Source organism: Pseudophryne corroboree (assembly GCF_028390025.1).
Source record: "Pseudophryne corroboree isolate aPseCor3 chromosome 5 unlocalized genomic scaffold, aPseCor3.hap2 SUPER_5_unloc_2, whole genome shotgun sequence".
Classification (NCBI taxonomy): domain Eukaryota; kingdom Metazoa; phylum Chordata; class Amphibia; order Anura; family Myobatrachidae; genus Pseudophryne; species Pseudophryne corroboree.
Genome location: NW_026967599.1, coordinates 436,776 through 462,769, shown reverse-complemented (window position 1 = coordinate 462,769; position 25,994 = coordinate 436,776). Strand labels below are relative to the sequence as shown.

General features: G+C 52.0%; 1 protein-coding gene across 2 annotated transcripts in view; it reads right to left on the bottom strand.

Annotated features, from left to right (window-relative positions):
* Positions 1–412: 412 nt before the first annotated feature.
* HASPIN (histone H3 associated protein kinase) overlaps positions 413–25,994 on the bottom strand; it is a 213,268-nt gene continuing 187,686 nt past the window's right edge. For both annotated transcript variants that reach the window (XM_063950398.1, XM_063950399.1), the window contains 3 exons: positions 23,620–23,762; positions 16,665–16,767; positions 413–1,500 (listed from right to left, as the gene is read on the bottom strand). In XM_063950398.1, the coding sequence (XP_063806468.1) occupies positions 1,293–1,500; positions 16,665–16,767; positions 23,620–23,762 (454 nt within the window). In that variant the 3' untranslated portion in view covers positions 413–1,292. The remainder of the gene's footprint in view (positions 1,501–16,664; positions 16,768–23,619; positions 23,763–25,994) is intronic.

Here is a 25,994-nt window from a genome sequence, read left to right as displayed (position 1 = left end):
AGTTATATAGTGGGAGGAGCAGGGTCCCCAGCAGCACAGAGTATATCAGGAGATGAGGGATGTGTCAGTGAGGACAGGGCTGCATGTGACAGGGGCAGTGACATGATGTGAGGAGAGGAATGGAGGCAGCAGGAAGCCACAGACTGAGAGTTATATAGTGGGAGGAGCAGGGTCCCCAGCAGCACAGAGTATATCAGGAGATGAGTGATGTGTCAGTGAGGACAGGGCTGCATGTGACAGGAGCAGTAACATTGGAGGGAAGAAATATTTAATGCCGGCTGTAGGCTGATGAGATTTGCTTTCTACACCCCTTTTCAGTTCCAATACGCTCCTTTCATGATGGTGTACGCAACCATTTGGTTATCTCATGTAGCAATGCAACAAGTCAAAGAAAACACCAGTAAAAGACACGTTTAACTGGTCTGAGACAAATACATTTTATATTATAGACTTTGCTCTTCAGGGAATGGGGAACTACAAGACACTGTATGACCTGCTAGCATCAATCTATAATACTGTTCCATGGAGAGTAGATGGGGGGCTGACAGAATACACGGGGTAGCAAATATCACTGTAGACTAAATATTAGACATTTCTTTTTGTACTTTACATTTACAATTATAAAAGGGAATAATAGAAAAATATTCACATTAATAATAAAATATATCAATAGGGGGGCCTGGGGGCTGTCTCTATCTGCCTGCTTCTCTCCCATCTCAGAGGTAAATTGGGTGCAGGATTCTTTACAGTAAGAGCTACATAATGCAGACAAGCAGTGTTTTATATCCAGGAAACCTGAAGTGGCGGTTTAATGTCAGAGATTATTATAACCTATAATAAAGAGACACATGTCCATAAAATGGGAAATCTGGCATTTACATATTCTATCATTTATGTCAAATAAAAAGAAGAAACTTTTAATTATGGGAAATATCTTCACATTTAAAATAAAGCTTCAAGAGGAACAAGCTAGAAAGCTGCATAATACGAGTGAGGGACCACAGGGATGACGCATAAAGTCTGCGACTTATCCACATTGGATCAATGAGAGGATGCCATGGAACGTTGTTCATTTGCAGTCTCCTAGTGAACAGATCTGAGCACTCTCATCCTCCTTGCAGGGGTAATATATACAGTTCTGTAGAGCAAAAGTCAGTGTATAAAATCTTCTGTAAGGAACCTCCTGGGCAGGGACTTATCACACAAGGAATGTGGGGGGCAATAATGAACAGAGCCCCATCGGCCCCGCGGAAACGGCTATGTAACGTGAAGTGCGGTCTCCGCCAATAACGTCACTTGAAGAGCTTGCACTGCTGCAGAACTTCTGTGGCGGAGCTGAACTGCTGTACGTCTCTCTTGAAGTCGCGCAGCTTGCGGAGCTCCCGCCGATGCAGCACTGATGTCGGCTTCTTCACATACTGAACTTCACTGAGCAGCTTGTCGCACAGATAGTGCAGCCAGAGGACGTTGGAGTGCGGCCTGTACGAGGACCAGTTGTTCCTGAGGAAGAGGCAGTAATATGAGACGCATGTACACATACAGAGCAGCACACACACACACACACACCTGTTACACAACGTCCCGTCACACGTCTATCACCACCCAACTGGCAGCACACACACCTGTTACACAACGTCCCGTCACACGTCTATCACCACCCAACTGGCAGCACACACACCTGTTACACAACGTCCCGTCACACGTCTATCACCACCCAACTGGCAGTGCTGCTGTGAGAGACATGAGTTGCCCGCGTTTTGTAGGCGTCTTGCAGTATTAGAGTATTAGCCGTGCGATGCTGTGTAGCCGCTTCCCTGCAGTATTAGAGTATTAGCCATGCAGTGCTGGGCAGCCGCTTCCCTGCAGTATTAGAGTATTAGCCATGCAGTGCTGTGCAGCCGCTTCCCTGCAGTATTAGAGTATTAGCCGTGCGATGCTGCACAGCCGCTTCCCTGCAGTATTATCTGTACGGTGCTGCGCAGCCACTTCCCTGCAGTATTAGCCGTACGGTGCTGCACAGCCACTTCCCTGCAGTATTAGCCGTACGGTGCTGCACAGCCACTTCCCTGCAGTATTAGCCATGCAGTGCTGTGCAGCCGCTTCCCTGCAGTATTAGAGTATTAGCTGCACGTGCTGTGCAGCCACTTCCCTGCAGTATTAGAGCATTAACCGTACGGTGCTGCACAGCCACTTCCCTGCAGTATTAGCCGTACGGTGCTGCACAGCCGCTTCCCTGCAGTATTATCTGTAAGGTGCTGCGCAGCCGCTTCCCTGCAGTATTAGCCGTACGGTGCTGCACAGCCACTTCCCTGCAGTATTAGAGCACTAACCGTACGGTGCTGCACAGCCGCTTCCCTGCAGTATTATCTGTACGGTGCTGCGCAGCCGCTTCCCTGCAGTATTAGCCGTACGGTGCTGCGCAGCCGCTTCCCTGCAGTATTAGCCGTACGGTGCTGCACAGCCACTTCCCTGCAGTATTAGAGCACTAACCTTACGGTGCTGCGCAGCCGCTTCCCTGCAGTATTAGAGCATTAGCTGTACGGTGCTGCACAGCCACTTCCCTGCAGTATTAGAGCATTAACCGTACGGTGCTGCACAGCCACTTCCCTGCAGTATTAGAGCATTAACCGTACGGTGCTGCACAGCCACTTCCCTGCAGTATTAGAGCATTAACCGTACGGTGCTGCACAGCCACTTCCCTGCAGTATTAGCCATACAGTGCTGCACAGCCGCTTCCCTGCAGTATTAGAGTATTAGCTGTACGGTGCTGCACAGCCACTTCCCTGCAGTATTAGAGCATTAACCGTACGGTGCTGCACAGCCGCTTCCCTGCAGTATTATCTGTACGGTGCTGCGCAGCCGCTTCCCTGCAGTATTACAGCATTAGCCGTACGGTGCTGCGCAGCCACTTCCCTGCAGTATTAAAGTATTAGCTGTACGGCGCAGCACAGTCGCTTCCCTGCAGTATTAAGAGTATTAGCTGTACGGTGCTGCGCAGCCGCTTCCCTGCAGTATTAGCTATACGGTGCTGCACAGCCGCTTCCCTGCAGTATTAGAGTATTAGCTGCACGGTGCTGCACAGCCGCTTCCCTGCAGTATTAGCCGTGCGGTGCTGCACAGCCGCTTCCCTGCAGTATTAGCCCTACGGTGCTGCACAGCCACTTCCCGGCAGTATTAGCCGTACGGTGCTGCACAGCCGCTTCCCTGCAGTATTAGCCCTACGGTGCTGCACAGCCACTTCCCTGCAGTATTAGCCGTACGGTGCTGCACAGCCACTTCCCTGCAGTATTAGCCGTACGGTGCTGCACAGCCACTTCCCTGCAGTATTAGAGCACTAACCGTACGGTGCTGCACAGCCGCTTCCCTGCAGTATTATCTGTACGGTGCTGTGCAGCCGCTTCCCTGCAGTATTAGAGCATTAGCTGTACGGTGCTGCACAGCCACTTCCCTGCAGTATTAGAGCATTAACCGTACGGTGCTGCACAGCCACTTCCCTGCAGTATTAGCCGTACGGTTCTGCACAGCCACTTCCCTGCAGTATTAGAGCATTAACCGTACGGTGCTGCACAGCCGCTTCCCTGCAGTATTATCTGTACGGTGCTGCGCAGCCGCTTCCCTGCAGTATTACAGCATTAGCCGTACGGTGCTGCGCAGCCACTTCCCTGCAGTATTAAAGTATTAGCTGTACGGCGCAGCACAGCCGCTTCCCTGCAGTATTAGAGTATTAGCTGTACGGTGCTGGGCAGCCGCTTCCCTGCAGTATTAGAGTATTAGCTGTACGGTGCTGCACAGCCGCTTCCCTGCAGTATTAGAGTATTAGCTGTACGGTGCTGCGCAGCCGCTTCCCTGCAGTATTAGAGTATTAGCTGTACGGTGCTGGGCAGCCGCTTCCCTGCAGTATTAAAGTATTAGCTGTACGATGCTGGGCAGCCGCTTCCCTGCAGTATTAGAGTATTAGCTGTACGGTGCTGCACAGCCGCTTCCCTGCAGTATTAAGAGTATTAGCTGTATGGTGCTGCACAGCCGCTTCCCTGCAGTATTAGAGTATTAGCTGTACGGTGCTGCGCAGCCGCTTCCCTGCAGTATTAGAGTATTAGCTGTACGGTGCTGCGCAGCCGCTTCCCTGCAGTATTAGCTATACGGTGCTGCACAGCCGCTTCCCTGCAGTATTAGAGTATTAGTTGCACGGTGCTGCACAGCCGCTTCCCTGCAGTATTAGAGTATTAGCTGTACTGTGCTGCACAGCCGCTTCCCTGCAGTATTAGAGTATTAGCTGTACGGCGCTGCACAGCCGCTTCCCTGCAGTATTATCTGTAAGGTGCTGCGCAGCCGCTTCCCTGCAGTATTAGCCGTACGGTGCTGCACAGCCACTTCCCTGCAGTATTAGAGCACTAACCGTACGGTGCTGCACAGCCGCTTCCCTGCAGTATTATCTGTACGGTGCTGCGCAGCCGCTTCCCTGCAGTATTAGCCGTACGGTGCTGCACAGCCACTTCCCTGCAGTATTAGAGCACTAACCGTACGGTGCTGCACAGCCGCTTCCCTGCAGTATTATCTGTACGGTGCTGCGCAGCCGCTTCCCTGCAGTATTAGCCGTACGGTGCTGCACAGCCACTTCCCTGCAGTATTAGAGCACTAACCTTACGGTGCTGCGCAGCCGCTTCCCTGCAGTATTAGAGCATTAGCTGTACGGTGCTGCACAGCCACTTCCCTGCAGTATTAGAGCATTAACCGTACGGTGCTGCACAGCCACTTCCCTGCAGTATTAGAGCATTAACCGTACGGTGCTGCACAGCCACTTCCCTGCAGTATTAGAGCATTAACCGTACGGTGCTGCACAGCCACTTCCCTGCAGTATTAGCCATACAGTGCTGCACAGCCGCTTCCCTGCAGTATTAGAGTATTAGCTGTACGGTGCTGCACAGCCACTTCCCTGCAGTATTAGAGCATTAACCGTACGGTGCTGCACAGCCGCTTCCCTGCAGTATTATCTGTACGGTGCTGCGCAGCCGCTTCCCTGCAGTATTACAGCATTAGCCGTACGGTGCTGCGCAGCCACTTCCCTGCAGTATTAAAGTATTAGCTGTACGGCGCAGCACAGTCGCTTCCCTGCAGTATTAAGAGTATTAGCTGTACGGTGCTGCGCAGCCGCTTCCCTGCAGTATTAGAGTATTAGCTGTACGGTGCTGCGCAGCCGCTTCCCTGCAGTATTAGCTATACGGTGCTGCACAGCCGCTTCCCTGCAGTATTAGAGTATTAGCTGCACGGTGCTGCACAGCCGCTTCCCTGCAGTATTAGCCGTGCGGTGCTGCACAGCCGCTTCCCTGCAGTATTAGCCCTACGGTGCTGCACAGCCACTTCCCGGCAGTATTAGCCGTACGGTGCTGCACAGCCGCTTCCCTGCAGTATTAGCCCTACGGTGCTGCACAGCCACTTCCCTGCAGTATTAGCCGTACGGTGCTGCACAGCCACTTCCCTGCAGTATTAGCCGTACGGTGCTGCACAGCCACTTCCCTGCAGTATTAGAGCACTAACCGTACGGTGCTGCACAGCCGCTTCCCTGCAGTATTATCTGTACGGTGCTGTGCAGCCGCTTCCCTGCAGTATTAGAGCATTAGCTGTACGGTGCTGCACAGCCACTTCCCTGCAGTATTAGAGCATTAACCGTACGGTGCTGCACAGCCACTTCCCTGCAGTATTAGCCGTACGGTTCTGCACAGCCACTTCCCTGCAGTATTAGAGCATTAACCGTACGGTGCTGCACAGCCGCTTCCCTGCAGTATTATCTGTACGGTGCTGCGCAGCCGCTTCCCTGCAGTATTACAGCATTAGCCGTACGGTGCTGCGCAGCCACTTCCCTGCAGTATTAAAGTATTAGCTGTACGGCGCAGCACAGCCGCTTCCCTGCAGTATTAGAGTATTAGCTGTACGGTGCTGGGCAGCCGCTTCCCTGCAGTATTAGAGTATTAGCTGTACGGTGCTGCACAGCCGCTTCCCTGCAGTATTAGAGTATTAGCTGTACGGTGCTGCGCAGCCGCTTCCCTGCAGTATTAGAGTATTAGCTGTACGGTGCTGGGCAGCCGCTTCCCTGCAGTATTAAAGTATTAGCTGTACGATGCTGGGCAGCCGCTTCCCTGCAGTATTAGAGTATTAGCTGTACGGTGCTGCACAGCCGCTTCCCTGCAGTATTAAGAGTATTAGCTGTATGGTGCTGCACAGCCGCTTCCCTGCAGTATTAAGAGTATTAGCTGTATGGTGCTGCACAGCCGCTTCCCTGCAGTATTAGAGTATTAGCTGTACGGTGCTGCGCAGCCGCTTCCCTGCAGTATTAGAGTATTAGCTGTACGGTGCTGCGCAGCCGCTTCCCTGCAGTATTAGCTATACGGTGCTGCACAGCCGCTTCCCTGCAGTATTAGAGTATTAGCTGTACTGTGCTGCACAGCCGCTTCCCTGCAGTATTAGAGTATTAGCTGTACGGCGCTGCACAGCCGCTTCCCTGCAGTATTAGAGTATTAGTCGTACGGTGCTGTGCAGCAGCTTCCCTGCAGTATTAGCTATACGGTGCTGCACAGCCGCTTCCCTGCAGTATTAGAGTAATAGCTGTACGGTGCTGCACAGCCGCTTCCCTGCAGTATTAGAGTAATAGCTGTACGGTGCTGCACAGCCGCTTCCCTGCAGTATTAGAGTATTAGCTGCACGGTGCTGTGCAGCCACTTCCCTGCAACATTAGAGTATTAGCTGTATGGTGCTGTGCAGCCGCTTCCCTGCAGTATTAGCTGTACGGTGCTGCGCAGCCGCTTCCCTGCAGTATTAGAGTAATAGCTGTACGGTGCTGCACAGCCGCTTCCCTGCAGTATTAGAGTAATAGCTGTACGGTGCTGCACAGTCGCTTCCCTGCAGTATTAGAGTATTAGCTGCACGTGCTGTGCAGCCACTTCCCTGCAGTATTAGAGTATTAGCTGTACGGTGCTGTGAAGCCGCTTCCCTGCAACATTAGAGTATTAGCTGTATGGTGCTGCACAGCCGCTTCCCTGCAGTATTAGAGTAATAGCTGTACGGTGCTGCACAGCCGCTTCCCTGCAGTATTAGAGTAATAGCTGTGCGGTGCTGCACAGCCGCTTCCCTGCAGTATTAGCCCTACGGTGCTGCACAGCCACTTCCCTGCAGTATTAGCCGTACGGTGCTGCACAGCCGCTTCCCTGCAGTATTAGCCCGACGGTGCTGCACAGCCACTTCCCTGCAGTATTAGCCGTACGGTGCTGCACAGCCACTTCCCTGCAGTATTAGCCGTACGGTGCTGCACAGCCACTTCCCTGCAGTATTAGAGCACTAACCGTACGGTGCTGCACAGCCGCTTCCCTGCAGTATTATCTGTACGGTGCTGTGCAGCCGCTTCCCTGCAGTATTAGAGCATTAGCTGTACGGTGCTGCACAGCCACTTCCCTGCAGTATTAGAGCATTAACCGTACGGTGCTGCACAGCCACTTCCCTGCAGTATTAGCCGTACGGTTCTGCACAGCCACTTCCCTGCAGTATTAGAGCATTAACCGTACGGTGCTGCACAGCCGCTTCCCTGCAGTATTATCTGTACGGTGCTGCGCAGCCGCTTCCCTGCAGTATTACAGCATTAGCCGTACGGTGCTGTGCAGCCACTTCCCTGCAGTATTAAAGTATTAGCTGTACGGCGCAGCACAGCCGCTTCCCTGCAGTATTAAGAGTATTAGCTGTACGGTGCTGGGCAGCCGCTTCCCTGCAGTATTAGAGTATTAGCTGTACGGTGCTGCGCAGCCGCTTCCCTGCAGTATTAGAGTATTAGCTGTACGGTGCTGGGCAGCCGCTTCCCTGCAGTATTAGAGTATTAGCTGTACGATGCTGGGCAGCCGCTTCCCTGCAGTATTAGAGTATTAGCTGTACGGTGCTGCACAGCCGCTTCCCTGCAGTATTAGAGTATTAGCTGTACGGTGCTGCGCAGCCGCTTCCCTGCAGTATTAGATTATTAGCTGTACGGTGCTGCGCAGCCGCTTCCCTGCAGTATTAGCTATACGGTGCTGCACAGCCGCTTCCCTGCAGTATTAGAGTATTAGTTGCACGGTGCTGCACAGCCGCTTCCCTGCAGTATTAGAGTATTAGCTGTACGGTGCTGCGCAGCTGCTTCCCTGCAGTATTAGCTGTACTGTGCTGCACAGCCGCTTCCCTGCAGTATTAGAGTATTAGCTGTACGGCGCTGCACAGCCGCTTCCCTGCAGTATTAGAGTATTAGCCGTACGGTGCTGTGCAGCAGCTTCCCTGCAGTATTAGCTATACGGTGCTGCACAGCCGCTTCCCTGCAGTATTAGAGTAATAGCTGTACGGTGCTGCACAGCCGCTTCCCTGCAGTATTAGAGTAATAGCTGTACGGTGCTGCACAGCCGCTTCCCTGCAGTATTAGAGTATTAGCTGCACGGTGCTGTGCAGCCACTTCCCTGCAGTATTAGAGTATTAGCTGTACGGTGCTGTGCAGCCGCTTCCCTGCAACATTAGAGTATTAGCTGTATGGTGCTGTGCAGCCGCTTCCCTGCAGTATCAGAGTATTAGCTGCACAGCCGCTTCCCTGCAGTATTAGAGTAATAGCTGTACGGTGCTGCACAGCCGCTTCCCTGCAGTATTAGAGTAATAGCTGTGCGGTGCTGCACAGCCGCTTCCCTGCAGTATTAGCTGCACGGTGCTGCGCAGCCACTTCCCTGCAGTATTAGAGTATTAGCTGTACGGTGCTGTGAAGCCGCTTCCCTGCAACATTAGAGTATTAGCTGTATGGTGCTGCGCAGCCGCTTCCCTGCAGTATCAGAGTATTAGCTGCACAGCCGCTTCCCTGCAGTATTAGAGTATTAGCTGTACGGTGCTGCACAGCCGCTTCCCTGCAGTATTAGCTATACGGTGCTGCACAGCCGCTTCCCTGCAGTATTAGAGTATTAGCTGCACGGTGCTGCACAGCCGCTTCCCTGCAGTATTAGAGTATTAGCTGTACGGTGCTGCGCAGCCGCTTCCCTGCAGTATTAGAGTATTAGCTGTACGGCGCTGCACAGCCGCTTCCCTGCAGTATTAGAGTATTAGCTGTACGGTGCTGTGCAGCCGCTTCCCTGCAGTATTAGCTATACGGTGCTGCACAGCCGCTTCCCTGCAGTATTAGAGTAATAGCTGTACGGTGCTGCGCAGCCGCTTCCCTGCAGTATTAGCTATACGGTGCTGCACAGCCGCTTCCCAGCAGTATTAGAGTATTAGCTGTACGGTGCTGCGCAGCCGCTTCCCTGCAGTATCAGAGTATTAGCTGCACAGCCGCTTCCCTGCAGTATTAGCTGCACGGTGCTGCGCAGCCGCTTCCCTGCAGTATCAGAGTATTAGCTGCACAGCCGCTTCCCTGCAGTATTAGAGTATTAGCTATACGGTGCTGTGCAGCCGCTTCCCTGCAGTATTAGCTATACGGTGCTGCACAGCCGCTTCCCTGCAGTACTAGCTGTACGGTGCTGCGCAGCCGCTTCCCTGCAGCATTAGAGTATTAGCTGTACGGTGCTGCGCAGCCGCTTCCCTGCAGTATTAGAGTATTAGCTGTACTGTGCTGCACAGCCACTTCCCTGCAGTATTAGCTGCACGGTGCTGCGCAGCCGCTTCCCTGCAGTATTAGAGTATTAGCTATACGGTGCTGTGCAGCCGCTTCCCTGCAGTATTAGAGTGTTAGCTGTACGGCGCTGCACAGCCGCTTCCCTGCAGTATTAGAGTGTTAGCTGTACGGCGCTGCACAGCCACTTCCCTGCAGTATTAGAGTGTTAGCTGTACGGCGCTGCACAGCCGCTTCCCTGCAGTATTAGAGTGTTAGCTGTACGGTGCTGCACAGCCGCTTCCCTGCAGTATTAGAGTATTAGCTATACGGTGCTGCACAGCCGCTTCCCTGCAGCATTAGAGTATTAGCTGTACGGTGCTGCGCTGTGCCATACTGTACATCTCTGAATCGGGTCCTATGTTGGATAAGATGTGTTATATATAGGAATAGGGTATTGGATATTTATAGGATTCTATATCGTCACTCTCCATAAGGAGATATGGATTACACAAGCAGCACATCTATCAATATCTGCCCCATCCTGTATATAAACACTGCATGCTATGTATCATGGAAGACGCGGAGGGATGGGAATATCTGGGGACAGGAGCACCTATGTCTATACCCCTATGTGAGAGGAGTAATGGACCCTAATAGCCACATTGTACACTATCATTATAGGTTCCACCTTTCCTCGCGTTCCTGCAGATTCCACCTCTGTCCGCCCATCACCAGCGCCCGGCACGCCCAGTAACAGAGCTTCCCGTGCTGCACACAGCGAGGCTATAGACGCAATGTGCTGGACTGTGTCTTGCAAATGATGAGACAGGAGAGGAGGGGTTAGGGGGTGTTTGCAAATGGACATAAACACACCTGCATGTGGTCTGTGTTATGATCCACCTGTTGCCTAGCACAAAGCCCGGAAAGGTGGGACCCACACCTGGGTTCTTAAATGCCAGCCCAGTGTCCAGAATACCCTTCCATACCTGAGATCTCAGCCTGACCAGCCCCTTCCCCCTGCCCAGGACTACAGGCTACACATACACAAAGTGCAGACTCTAAGCCCGCCCCCTCCCCCTCAGTGAGCACAGCACAATATCTGTGATCACATCATCACAATCAATATGATGAGTTGTGGTCATAATTAAGGGGCGTGGTGCCTTAAAACACGATTTTGATACCTACCGGTAAATCCTTTTCTCCTAGTCCGTAGAGGATGCTGGGGTCCACTTCATGACCATGGGGTATAGACGGAATCCGCAGGAGCCATGGGCACTCTTAAGACTTTTCAATGGGTGTGAACTGGCTCCTCCCTCTATGCCCCTCCTCCAGACCTCAGTTATAGGAACTGTGCCCAGGGAGACGGACATTTCGAGGAAAGGATTTACTTTTATACTAATGGTGAGATTCATACCAGCTCACACCTCAACCATGCCGCACACATGGCATTCAACACAACACACGCCAACAGGCATGAACCATTTACAGCAACATGCTGAAAACAAATAAAACACAACTTGTATAGCTCTAATAACAAAACTGCAGGTAAAGTACGCACTGGGACGGGCGCCCAGCATCCTCTACGGACTAGGAGAAAAGGATTTATCAGTAGGTATCAAAATCCTGTTTTCTCATACGTCCTAGAGGATGCTGGGGTCCACTTCATTACCATGGGGTTTATACCAAAGCTCCAGTACGGGCGGGAGAGTGCGGATGACCCTGCAGCAGCGATTGACCGAACTTGAGGTCTTCATCGGCCAAGGTGTCAAACTTGTAGAATTTTGCAAATGTGTTTGACCCCGACCAAGTAGCTGCTCGGCAAAGTTGCAATGCCAAGACCCCCCCCTGGGCCTTCACCGACGTCGGTAACGGCAATCCAGCCGTAGTATGAGTGCGCTGAATCGTACTTCTGATCCAACGCGCAATAGTCTGCTTGGAAGCAGGACACCCAATCTTGTTGGGAGCATACAGGACAAAGACTATGTTTTCCGTATTCGAGCTGTTCTAGCGACATGAATCTTCAAAGCTCTAACCACATCTAGAGACTTTGACTCAGTGAACGTGTCAGTAACTACTGGCACCACAATAGGTTGGTTTATGTGGAAAGATGAAACCACCTTTGGAAGAAAATGTTGACGAGTTCTCAACTCTGCTCTATCTTCATGGAAGATCAGGTAAGGGCTTTTGTGAGACAAGGCCAATGCCAAAAGCATCACCACTTTCCAAGTGTGAAACTTCAACTCTATCTCTTGTAGAGGCTCAAACCAATCCGATTGAAGAAACTGCAACACCACATTAAGGCTCCATGGTGCCACTGGAGGCACAAATGGAGACTGGATGTGCAGAACCCCTTTCACAAAGGTCTGAACCTCTGGAAGAGAGGCCAATTGTTTTTGGAAGAACACTGACAAGGCCAAAATCTGGACCTTGATTGACCCCAATCGGAGGCCCGCCTCCACACCAGCCTGCAGAAAATGGAGAAAACGTCCTAACTGAAACTCTTCCGTAGGAGCCTTCTTGGATTCACACCAAGACACATATTTTATCCAAATATGTTGTTAATGTTCGACGTTACTCCTTTCCTGGACTGAATAAGGGTGGGGATGACTTTCTTGGGAATACCCTTACGGGCTAGGATCCGGCGCTCAACAGCCATGCCGTCAAACGTAGCCGCGGTAAGCCTTGATACACGCACGGCCCCTGCTGCAGCAGGTCCTCGCAAAGAGGAAGAGGCCGAGGATCTTCTATGAGCAACTCCTGAAGATCTGGGTACCAAGCCCTCCTTGGCCAGTCTGGGGCAATGAAGATTGCTCAAACTCTTGTTCTCCTTATGATCCTGAGCACCTTTGGGATCAGCGGAAGTGGAGGGAAGACATACCGACCGGAACACCCACTGGGCCACTAGCGCATCCACTGCCATTGCTTGAGGGTCTCTCGCCCTGGAACAATATTTCTGAAGCTTCTTGTTGAGACGAGATGCCATCATGTCTACTTGAGGAACTCCCCAAAGACTTGTCACCTCTGCGAAGACTTCTTGGTGGAGGCCCCACTCTCCTGGATGGAGATCGGGTCTGCTGAGGAAGTCTGCTTCCCAGTTGTCTACTCCCGGAACCAAAATTGCCGACAGAGCCTTTACATGTCTTTCTGCCCAGAGGAGGATCTTCGTCACCTCTGCCATTGCCGCTCTGCTTTTCGTTCCGCCCTGCCTGTTCATGTACGCGACTGCTGTTACATTGTCCGACTGGATCTGCACGGAATGATTTTGAAGAAGATGTACCGCTTGTTGAAGGCCGTTGTAAATGGCTCTCAATTCCAGCACGTTTATGTGAAGGCAGGCTTCCTGACTTGACCATTTTCCTTGGAAGCTTTCCGACTGAATGACAGCTCCCCAGCCTCGGAGACTTGCATCCGTGGTTACCAGGACCCAGCCCTGAATCCCGAACCTGCGTCCCACTAGTAGGTGAGAACTGTGTAGCCACCACAGGAGCGAAATCCTGGCTTTTGACAACAGGATTATCTTCCGGTGCATGTGTAGGTGGGATCCCGACCACTTGTCCAAAAGGTCCCACTGGAATACCCTGGCATGGAACCTGCCAAACTGCATGGCCTCGTAGGCCACCACCATCTTCCCCAACAACCGAATGCACTGATGGATCGACATACTCGATGGTTTCAATATCTGTTTTACCATTTTCTGGATTTCCAGAGCCTTTTCCACCGGAAGAAATACTCTCTGAACTTCTATGTCCAGAATCATCCCGAGAAAAGACAATCTTGTCGTCGGATCCAACTGTGACTTTGGATAATTTATGATCCAACCGTGTTGTTGGAGTATTGACAGGGAGAGTGTGATGTTTTAGAACAACTGCTTCCTGGATATCGCCTTTATCAGGAGATCATCTAGATAAGGAATTATATTGACTCCTTTTTGACGCAGGAGAACTATCATCTCCGCCATCACCTTGGTGAATACCCTCGGCGCCGTGGAGAGACCGAAAGGTAACGTCTGGAATTGGTAATGGCAATCCTGAACCGCGAATCTCAGATAAGCCTGGTGAGGAGGATAAATGGGAACATGCAGGTAAGCATCCTTTATGTCTACCGACACTAAGCATCCTTTATGTCTACCGACACCATGTACTCCCCCTCCTCCAGACTGGAAATCACTGCCCTCAGTGATTCCATTTTGAACTTGAATCGTTTCAAGTAGAGATTCAGATTTTTCAGGTTTAGGATCGGTCTGACCGAGCCGTCCGGCTTCGGAACTACAAAAAGGCTTGAATAAAACCCCTCCCCTTGTTGTGAAAAAGGTACCAGGACTATGACCTGATCCTGACATAATTTTTGGATTGCCGCTGTTACTGCTTTCCTTTCTGGAAGAGAAGCTGGCAAGGTCGATTTGAAAAATCGGCATGGGGGAACGTCTTCAAACTCCAGCTTGTATCCCTGGGACACTATTTGCAACACGCAGGGAACCAGGCCAGACTGAATCACACCTTGGCTGAACAGTTTGAGACGTGCCCCCTCCCGAGCGGCCTCCCGCAAAGGAGCCCCAGCATCATGCTGAAGATTGGCAGAAGTAGGGGTAGACTTCTGCTCCTGGGAACCTGAAGCTGCTGTGGACTTCTGTCCCTTTCCCCTCCCCCTACCCGCAAAGAAGGGGGAACCTCTCGCTTTTTTGTATTTATTGGGCCGAAAGGACTGCATGTGCGGGTGATGTGTCTTTTTTGCCGGTGCAGGCGCAGAGGGCAAAAATGTCGACTTACCTGCGGTAGCCGCCGAGACGAACGCATCCAGTCCATCGCCAAATAAGGCCTCACCTTTATATGGGAGAGCCTCCATATTTCTTTTGGAATCTGCATCCGCGTTCCACTGGCAAATCCACAACGCCCACCGAGCCGATACTGCCATGGTAGCAGCTTGTGAACTCAAGAGTCCAAAATCTTTCATCGCTTCTAGCATGTATGCGGCAGCAACTTTGATATTCCCCAACTTAAGGAGTATCTCATCTTTATCAATCGTGTCAATTTCTGATGACACGCTTTCTGACCATTTTTCAATAGCACAACTCACCCACGCGCAAGCAATTGTGGGCCTGAGCAGCGTACCATTGGCAACATAAATGGATTTCAATGTAGTCTCCATTTTGCGGTCTGCCGGCTCTTTTCGCGAAGCCGTGCCAGGTGCAGGGAGAATTACCTTCTTTGTCAACCTGGACAGTGCACTGTCTAACACAGGGGGTGACTCCCATTTTTTCCTGTCCTCCACCGGGAAAGCTATCTGAATTTTCTTGGGAATACGAAATTTATTTTTCGGGATTCACCCACACCCCTTCAAAGAGAGTATTAAGCTCGTGGGAAGGAGGGAAAGTGACCTCAGATTTCTTTTCTTTATAGAAATAAGTCTTCTCCTGAGGTACAGGAGTGGCTTCCGTGACTTCCAGCACTTCCCTCATAGCCACAATCATATATTGTATATTTTTTTGCCAATTTATGATCTATTTCTCTGGAGTCACTATCGTCGACACAAGAATCAGTGTCCGTGTCGGTATCAGTATTCACAATATTCGCAAATGGTCTCTTATGTGACCCAGAGGGGTCGCCTGCGGATGGAAGAACAGAGCCCTGACAAATCACATCCTCCACAGATTTTCTCCAGCACTCAGCATGAGATTCAGATTTATCTAATCTTCTATTGATATGATGCATACTATCACGTATCTCTTTCACCCATGCAGGCTCTTGGAGTGTCGGCAGCGTCACCACATTACAACTCTGTGTCCCTAAAATGGTTTCCTCCGGAGAGGAACTACCTGCCTCAGACATGTCACACTCGTGCACAACACACACACACTGGGACATATAGGGGACAGACCCACAGTAAAATCTGTCAGAGGGACACAGATTAGGAGCAGCCAGTTCACAACCCCAGCGCCAGTATCTAATGCCTGTGAACACAGAATGCCCACTGACATACAGCGCTTTTTACACAGTAAACACACTTCTAAAAAAGCACCAATCTCGCTTGTGCCCCCCCCCCCCACCCCCCCCGTTTTGCATCCTGATACTTGTAGTCAGAAGTGAAGGAGGACCAGCGTTGTCTCTGCAGCCTGAGGAGAGAGAACATGGCACTGAGCAGTGTGCTGGCTGCCTGAGGAAGAAGCTCCGCCCTTTTTACCTCAGAAACTTTTCATAATCTTTATACTGGCGGGGGTAGGGCTGTGCCTGGGCATCTTATGCCCCCTTTTTGCCAGTTTATAGTGTTTTTTGCTGCCCAGGGCGCCCCCCCCCCCCCACGTAGTGCCTGTGTGTGTGGGCAGCAATGGCGCGCTGCACTCCCGCCAGCCGCGCTGTACCTCAGCAGTCACTTTTCTTGATAGAAGATCTGTCTTCTTCTACTCACCTGTCTTCTGGCTCTGTGAGGGGGGTGACGGCGTGCTGTGGGAGTGAGCATCTAGACACGGCTAGCGTTCAGTTCCCTTCAGGAGCTAATGGTGTCCTGTCAGCCAGAAGCAGAGTCATGAAACTATTCAGGAAGTTGGTTCCTACTTCTGCCCCCTCAGTCCCACGAAGCAGGGAGACTGTTGCCAGCAGGTCTCCCTGAAAACAAAAAACCTAACATAAGTCTATTCAGAGAAGCTCAGTAGAGCTCCTCAGAGTGCATCCAGCCTGCCTGGGCACATTTCTAAAACGGAGGTCTGGAGCAGGGGCATAGAGGGAGGAGCCAGTTCACACCCTTGAAAAGTCTTAAAGTGCCCATGGCTCCTGCGGAACAGTCTACACCCCATGGTCATGAAGTGGACCCCAGCATCCTCTAGGACGTATGAGAAAAAGGTCTCATCGCAGGGCAACACCGCCCATTACCGGTCACCTACCCAGCCGTCACCGCGTAGCTACATCGACTATTACCGGTTACCTGCCCACACATCACCGCGTGGCTACATAAGCCATTACCGGTTACCTGCCCAGACATCACCATGTGGCTACACCGCCCATTACCGGTCACCTGCCCAACCGTCATCGCGGCGCAACACGTCCATTACCAGTTGGCAGTGGGTGCAGCACTATTTAACACCGGCAGAGACACTTACTCGTTCTCCTGTCGAATGCTTCGGTAGACATCAAACTGTAGATCTCCTTGTCCCAGGAACAGCTCCTCGTCTGTGGACAGGTCACAGAAGACAGTCAGCCCATCTGGAAGAGACAGAGGGTGTGAGAGCTGCTGAGACAGTCTGATATGTGAGCAGCCTCCCTCAGTGTATGATATCGGAGATACTCCGTGACAGCCCCACATAACTGGACGCTTCTTTCTCATACCTGCGCGCATAGAGAGGAGGGGAAAGTCATGAGGCGCTGTAGTGACAGCACACCGTGGCTCTGTGTTAGGGGAGGGTATGTAATGAGGAGATGTGAGGACAGCACACCGTGGCTCTGTGTTAGGGGAGGGTAAGTAATGAGGTGATGTGGGGACAGCACACCGTGGCTCTGTGTTAGGGAAGGGTAAGTAATGAGGAGATGTGAGGACAGCACACCGTGGCTCTGTGTTAGGGGAGGGTAAGTAATGAGGTGATGTGGGGACAGCACACCGTGGCTCTGTGTTAGGGGAGGGTGTAAGTAATGAGGTGCTGTGAGGACAGCACACCATGGCTCTGTGTTAGGGAAGGGTAAGTAATGAGGAGATGTGAGGACAGCACACCATGGCTCTGTGTTAGGGGAGGGTAAGTAATGAGGCGCTGTAGTGACAGCACACCGTAGCTCTGTGTTAGGGAAGGGTAAGTAATGAGGAGATGTGAGGACAGCACACCGTGGCTCTGTGTTAGGGGAGGGTGTAAGTAATGAGGTGATGTGGGGACAGCACACCATGGCTCTGTTTTAGGGGAGGGTATGTAATGAGGTGATATGAGGACAGCACACCGTGGCTCTGTGTTAGGGGAGGGTGTAAGTAATGAGGTGATGTGGGGACAGCACACCATGGCTCTGTTTTAGGGGAGGGTATGTAATGAGGTGATATGAGGACAGCACACCGTGGCTCTGTGTTAGGGGAGGGTGTAAGTAATGAGGTGATGTGAGGACAGCACACCATGGCTCTGTGTTAGGGGAGGGTGTAAGTAATGAGGTGATGTGGGGACAGCACACCATGGCTCTGTTTTAGGGGAGGGTATGTAATGAGGTGATATGAGGACAGCACACCGTGGCTCTGTGTTAGGGGAGGGTGTAAGTAATGAGGTGATGTGAGGACAGCACACCGTGGCTCTGTGTTAGGGGAGGATAAGTAATGAGGCGCTGTAGGGACAGCACACAGTGGCTCTGTGTTAGGGAAGGGGGTAAGTAATGAGGTGATGTAGGGACAGCACACCGTGGCTCTGTGTTAGGGAAGGGGGTAAGTAATGAGGTGATGCGGGGACGGCACACCGTGGCTCTGTGTTAGGGGAAGGTAAGTAATGAGGTGATGTGGGGACAGCACACCGTGGCTCTGTGTTAGGGGAGGGTGTAAGTAATGAGGTGATGTGGGGACAGCACAACGTGGCTGTGTTAGGGAAGGGGGTAAGTAATGAGGTGATGCGGGGACGGCACACCGTGGCTCTGTGTTAGGGGAAGGTAAGTAATGAGGTGATGTGGGGACAGCACACCGTGGCTCTGTGTTAGGGGAGGGTGTAAGTAATGAGGTGATGTGGGGACAGCACACCGTGGCTGTGTTAGGGGAGGGTGTAAGTAATGAGGTGATGCGGGGACAGCACACCGTGGCTGTGTTAGGGGAGGGTAAGTAATGAGGTGATGTGGGGACAGCACACCGTGGCTGTGTTAGGGGAGGGTGTAAGTAATGAGGTGCTGTGGGGACAGCACACCATGGCTCTGTGTTAGGGGAGGGTGTAAGTAATGAGGTGCTGTGGGGACAGCACACCATGGCTCTGTGTTAGGGGTGGGTTTAAGTAATGAGGTGATGAGGGCACAGCACACCGTGGCTGTGTTAGGTGAGGGTGTAAGTAATGAGGTGATGCAGGGACGGCACACCGTGGCTCTGTGTTGTTAGGGAAGGGTGTAATTAATAAGGTGATGTGAGGACAGCACACCGTGGCTCTGTGTTAGGGGAGGGTGTAAGTAATGAGGCGCTGTGGGGACAGCACACCGTGGCTCTGTGTTAGGTGAGGGTAAGTAATGAGGTGATGTGTGGACAGCACACTGTGGCTCTGTGTCAGGGAAGGGGGTAAGTAATGAGGTGATGTGGGGACGGCACACCGTGGCTCTGTGTTAGGGGAAGGTAAGTAATGAGGTGATGTGGGGACAGCACACCGTGGCTCTGTGTTAGGAGAGGATAAGTAATGAGGTGATGTGGGGACAGCACACCGTGGCTCTGTGTTAGGGGAGGGTGTAAGTAATGAGGTGATGTGGGGACAGCACACCATGGCTCTGTTTTAGGGGAGGGTATGTAATGAGGTGATATGAGGACAGCACACCGTGGCTCTGTGTTAGGGGAGGGTGTAAGTAATGAGGTGATGTGAGGACAGCACACCATGGCTCTGTGTTAGGGGAGGGTGTAAGTAATGAGGTGATGTGGGGACAGCACACCATGGCTCTGTTTTAGGGGAGGGTATGTAATGAGGTGATAGGAGGACAGCACACCGTGGCTCTGTGTTAGGGGAGGGTGTAAGTAATGAGGTGATGTGAGGACAGCACACCGTGGCTCTGTGTTAGGGGAGGATAAGTAATGAGGCGCTGTAGGGACAGCACACAGTGGCTCTGTGTTAGGGAAGGGGGTAAGTAATGAGGTGATGTAGGGACAGCACACCGTGGCTCTGTGTTAGGGAAGGGGGTAAGTAATGAGGTGATGCGGGGACGGCACACCGTGGCTCTGTGTTAGGGGAAGGTAAGTAATGAGGTGATGTGGGGACAGCACACCGTGGCTCTGTGTTAGGGGAGGGTGTAAGTAATGAGGTGATGTGGGGACAGCACAACGTGGCTCTGTGTTAGGGAAGGGGGTAAGTAATGAGGTGATGCGGGGACGGCACACCGTGGCTCTGTGTTAGGGGAAGGTAAGTAATGAGGTGATGTGGGGACAGCACACCGTGGCTCTGTGTTAGGGGAGGGTGTAAGTAATGAGGTGATGTGGGGACAGCACACCGTGGCTGTGTTAGGGGAGGGTAAGTAATGAGGTGATGTGGGGACAGCACACCGTGGCTGTGTTAGGGGAGGGTGTAAGTAATGAGGTGCTGTGGGGACAGCACACCATGGCTCTGTGTTAGGGGAGGGTGTAAGTAATGAGGTGCTGTGGGGACAGCACACCATGGCTCTGTGTTAGGGGAGGGTGTAAGTAATGAGGTGCTGTGGGGACAGCACACCATGGCTCTGTGTTAGGGGTGGGTTTAAGTAATGAGGTGATGAGGGCACAGCACACCGTGGCTGTGTTAGGTGAGGGTGTAAGTAATGAGGTGATGCAGGGACGGCACACCGTGGCTCTGTGTTGTTAGGGAAGGGTGTAATTAATAAGGTGATGTGAGGACAGCACACCGTGGCTCTGTGTTAGGGGAGGGTGTAAGTAATGAGGCGCTGTGGGGACAGCACACCGTGGCTCTGTGTTAGGTGAGGGTAAGTAATGAGGTGATGTGGGGACAGCACACTGTGGCTCTGTGTCAGGGAAGGGGGTAAGTAATGAGGTGATGTGGGGACGGCACACCGTGGCTCTGTGTTAGGGGAAGGTAAGTAATGAGGTGATGTGGGGACAGCACACCGTGGCTCTGTGTTAGGAGAGGATAAGTAATGAGGTGATGTGGGGACAGCACACCGTGGCTCTGTGTTAGGGGAGGGTGTAAGTAATGAGGTGATGTGGGGACAGCACACCGTGGCTCTGTGTTAGGGGAGGATAAGTAATGAGGTGATGCGGGGACAGCACACCGTGGCTGTGTTAGGGGAGGGTAAGTAATGAGGTGATGTGGGGACAGCACACCGTGGCTGTGTTAGGGGAGGGTGTAAGTAATGAGGTGATGTGGGGACAGCACACCATGGCTCTGTGTTAGGGGAGGGTGTAAGTAATGAGGTGCTGCGGGGACAGCACACCATGGCTCTGTGTTAGGGGAGGGTGTAAGTAATGAGGTGCTGTGGGGACAGCACACCATGGCTCTGTGTTAGGGGTGGGTTTAAGTAATGAGGTGATGTGGGGACAGCACACCGTGGCTGTGTTAGGTGAGGGTGTAAGTAATGAGGTGATGCAGGGACGGCACACCGTGGCTCTGTGTTGTTAGGGAAGGGTGTAATTAATAAGGTGATGTGAGGACAGCACACCGTGGCTCTGTTAGGGGAGGCTGTAAGTAATGAGGCGCTGTGGGGACAGCACAGCATGGCTCTGTGTTAGGTGAGGGTGTAAGTAATGAGGCGCTGTGGGGACAGCACACATTGGCTCTGGATTAGGGGTGGGTGTAAGTAATGAGGTGATGTGGGGACATCACACCGTGGCACTGTTAGGGGAGGGTGTAAGTAATGAGGCGCTGTGGGGACAGCACACCGTGGCTGTGTTAGGTGAGGGTGTAAGTAATGAGGTGATGCAGGGACGGCACACCGTGGCTCTGTGTTGTTAGGGAAGGGTGTAATTAATAAGGTGATGTGAGGACAGCACACCGTGGCTCTGTGTTAGGGGAGGGTGTAAGTAATGAGGCGCTGTGGGGACAGCACACCGTGGCTCTGTGTTAGGTGAGGGTAAGTAATGAGGTGATGTGGGGACAGCACACTGTGGCTCTGTGTCAGGGAAGGGGGTAAGTAATGAGGTGATGTGGGGACGGCACACCGTGGCTCTGTGTTAGGGGAAGGTAAGTAATGAGGTGATGTGGGGACAGCACACCGTGGCTCTGTGTTAGGAGAGGATAAGTAATGAGGTGATGTGGGGACAGCACACCGTGGCTCTGTGTTAGGGGAGGGTGTAAGTAATGAGGTGATGTGGGGACAGCACACCGTGGCTCTGTGTTAGGGGAGGATAAGTAATGAGGTGATGCGGGGACAGCACACCGTGGCTGTGTTAGGGGAGGGTAAGTAATGAGGTGATGTGGGGACAGCACACCGTGGCTGTGTTAGGGGAGGGTGTAAGTAATGAGGTGATGTGGGGACAGCACACCATGGCTCTGTGTTAGGGGAGGGTGTAAGTAATGAGGTGCTGCGGGGACAGCACACCATGGCTCTGTGTTAGGGGAGGGTGTAAGTAATGAGGTGCTGTGGGGACAGCACACCATGGCTCTGTGTTAGGGGTGGGTTTAAGTAATGAGGTGATGTGGGGACAGCACACCGTGGCTGTGTTAGGTGAGGGTGTAAGTAATGAGGTGATGCAGGGACGGCACACCGTGGCTCTGTGTTGTTAGGGAAGGGTGTAATTAATAAGGTGATGTGAGGACAGCACACCGTGGCTCTGTTAGGGGAGGCTGTAAGTAATGAGGCGCTGTGGGGACAGCACAGCATGGCTCTGTGTTAGGTGAGGGTGTAAGTAATGAGGCGCTGTGGGGACAGCACACATTGGCTCTGGATTAGGGGTGGGTGTAAGTAATGAGGTGATGTGGGGACATCACACCGTGGCACTGTTAGGGGAGGGTGTAAGTAATGAGGCGCTGTGGGGACAGCACACCGTGGCTGTGTTAGGTGAGGGTGTAAGTAATGAGGTGATGCAGGGACGGCACACCGTGGCTCTGTGTTGTTAGGGAAGGGTGTAATTAATAAGGTGATGTGAGGACAGCACACCGTGGCTCTGTGTTAGGGGAGGGTGTAAGTAATGAGGCGCTGTGGGGACAGCACACCGTGGCTCTGTGTTAGGTGAGGGTAAGTAATGAGGTGATGCGGGGACAGCACACCGTGGCTCTGTGTTAGGGGAGGGTAAGTAATGAGGTGATGTTGTGACAGAACAGCGTGGCTCTGTGTTAGGGGAAGGTATAAGTAATGAGGTGATGCGGGGACAGCACACCGTGGCTCTGTGTTAGGTGAGGGTAAGTAATGAGGTGATGCGGGGACAGCATACCGTGGCTCTGTGTTAGCTGAGGGTAAGTAATGAGGTGATGTGGGGACAGCACACTGTGGCTCTGTGTTAGGGAAGGGGGTGAGTAATGAGGTGATGTGGGGACGGCACACCGTGGCTCTGTGTTAGGGGAAGGTAAGTAATGAGGTGATGTGGGGACAGCACACCGTGGCTCTGTGTTAGGAGAGGATAAGTAATGAGGTGATGTGGGGACAGCACACCGTGGCTCTGTGTTAGGGGAGGGTGTAAGTAATGAGGTGATGTGGGGACAGCACACTGTGGCTCTGTGTTAGGGGAAAATAAGTAATGAGGTGATGCGGGGACAGCACACCGTGGCTGTGTTAGGGGAGGGTAAGTAATGAGGTGATTTGGGGACAGCACACCGTGGCTGTGTTAGGGGAGGGTGTAAGTAATGAGGTGCTGTGGGGACAGCACACCATGGCTCTGTGTTAGGGGAGGATAAGTAATGAGGTGATGTGGGGACAGCACACCATGGCTCTGTGTTAGGGGAGGGTGTAAGTAATGAGGTGCTGTGGGGACAGCACACCATGGCTCTGTGTTAGGGGAGGGTGTAAGTAATGAGGTGCTGTGGGGACAGCACACCATGGCTCTGTGTTAGGGGAGGGTGTAAGTAATGAGGTGCTGTGGGGACAGCACACCGTGGCTCTGTGTTAGGGGAGGGTGTAAGTAATGAGGTGATGTGGGGACAGCACACCGTGGCTGTGTTAGGTGAGGGTGTAAGTAATGAGGTGATGCGGGGACGGCACACTGTGGCTCTGTGTTAGGGAAGGGGGTAAGTAATGAGGTGATGCGGGGACGGCACACCGTGGCTCTGTGTTAGGTGAGGGTAAGTAATGAGGTGATGCGGGGACGGCACACCGTGGCTCTGTGTTAGGGGTGGGGGTAAGTAATGAGGTGATGTGGGGACAGCACACCGTGGCTGTGTTAGGTGAGGGTGTAAGTAATGAGGTGCTGTGGGGACAGCACACCGTGGCTCTGTGTTAGGGGTGGGGGTAAGTAATGAGGTGATGCGGGGACGGCACACGATGAAGAACACTCACCTTTATCCAGGCGAGACAGCGTGTAGTCAATGATTTTCACCTGTACTCCAGCACTGGGAATGTGGAACTCCTCACCGTGTAAACAGCCGGACAGAGTGCGGGATGCAGATTTCTCTAGCAGGAGATTCCCCCAATGAAGATCCCTTAAAGAGAGTAATTAGCTTTAATTTATAAAGTGTCAATGTATCAGATCGGTGAAGAAAGAAAACAAATCTCTCACAGCACAGGAGACCCTGTCCTATAGAGCTTACACTCTGGCAGGTAAAAAGATGTGATGCAAGAGAAAAAAATAAGAATTTACTTACCGATAATTCTATTTCTCGTAGTCCGTAGTGGATGCTGGGACTTCCGTAAGGACCATGGGGAATAGCGGCTCCGCAGGAGACTGGGCACAAAAGTAATGCTTTAGGACGAGCTGGTGTGCACTGGCTCCTCCCCCTATGACCCTCCTCCAAGCCTCAGTTAGGATACTGTGCCCGGACGAGCGTACACAATAAGGAAGGATTTTGAATCCCGGGTAAGACTCATACCAGCCACACCAATCACACCGTACAACTTGTGATCTGAACCCAGTTAACAGTATGATAAACGTAGGAGCCTCTGAAAAGATGGCTCACAACAATAAACAACCCGATTTTTTTGTAACAATAACTATATACAAGTATTGCAGACAATCCGCACTTGGGATGGGCGCCCAGCATCCACTACGGACTATGAGAAATAGAATTATCGGTAAGTAAATTCTTATTTTCTCTGACGTCCTAGTGGATGCTGGGACTTCCGTAAGGACCATGGGGATTATACCAAAGCTCCCAAACGGGCGGGAGAGTGCGGATGACTCTGCAGCACCGAATGAGAGAACTCCAGGTCCTCCTCAGCCAGGGTATCGAATTTGTAAAATTTTGCAAACGTGTTTGCCCCTGACCAAGTAGCTGCTCGGCAAAGTTGTAAAGCCGAGACCCCTCGGGCAGCCGCCCAAGAAGAGCCCACTTTCCTTGTGGAACGGGCTTTAACAGATTTTGGCTGTGGCAGTCCTGCCACAGAATGTGCAAGCTGAATTGTACTACAAATCCAACGAGCAATCGTCTGCTTAGAAGCAGGAGCACCCAGCTTGTTGGGTGCATACAGGATAAACAGCGAGTCAGATTTTCTGACTCCAGCCGTCCTGGAAACATATATTTTCAGGGCCCTGACTACGTCCAACAACTTGGAGTCCTCCAAGTCCCTAGTAGCCGCAGGCACCACAATAGGTTGGTTCATGTGAAACGCTGAAACCACCTTAGGGAGAAATTGAGGACGAGTCCTCAATTCTGCCCTGTCTGAATGAAAAATTAGGTAAGGGCTTTTATATGACAAAGCCGCCATTTCTGAGACACGCCTGGCTGACGCCAGAGCTAACAGCATGACCACCTTCCATGTGAGATATTTTAATTCCACAGTGGTGAGTGGTTCAAACCAATGTGATTTTAGGAACCCTAAAACTACATTGAGATCCCAAGGTGCCACTGGTGGCACAAAAGGAGGTTGTATATGCAGTACCCCCTTGACAAACGTCTGAACTTCAGGCAATGAAGCCAGTTCTTTTTGGAAGAAGATCGACAGGGCCGAAATTTGAACCTTAATGGATCCTAATTTTAGGCCCATAGACAGTCCTGCTTGCAGGAAATGCAGGAAACGACCCAGTTGAAATTCCTCTGTGGGGGCCTTCTTAGCCTCACACCAGGAAACATATTTTCGCCAAATGCGGTGATAATGTTTCGCAGTTACATCCTTCCTGGCTTTGATCAGGGTAGGTATGACTTCATCCGGAATGCCTTTTTCCATCAGGATCCGGCGTTCAACCGCCATGCCGTCAAACGCAGCCGCGGTAAGTCTTGGAACAGACAAGGTCCCTGCTGGAGCAGGTCCTTTCTAAGAGGTAGAGGCCACGGGTCCTCCGTGAGCATCTCTTGCAGTTCCGGGTACCAAGTTCTTCTTGGCCAATCCGGAGCCACGAGCATAGTCTTCACTCCTCTCCTTCTTATGATTCTCAGTACTTTTGGAATGAGAGGCAGAGGAGGGAACACATACACCGACTGGTACACCCACGGTGTTACCAGAGCGTCCACCGCTATTGCCTGAGGGTCCCTTGACCTGGCGCAATATCTGTCCAGTTTTTTGTTGAGACGGGACGCCATCATGTCCACCTTTGGTTTTTCCCAACGGTTTACAATCACTTGAAAGACTTCTGGGTGAAGTCCCCACTCCCCCGGGTGGAGGTCGTGTCTGCTGAGGAAGTCTGCTTCCCAGTTGTCCACTCCCGGAATGAACACTGCTGACAGTGCCACCACATGATTTTCCGCCCAGCGAAGAATCCTTGCAGCTTCTGCCATTGC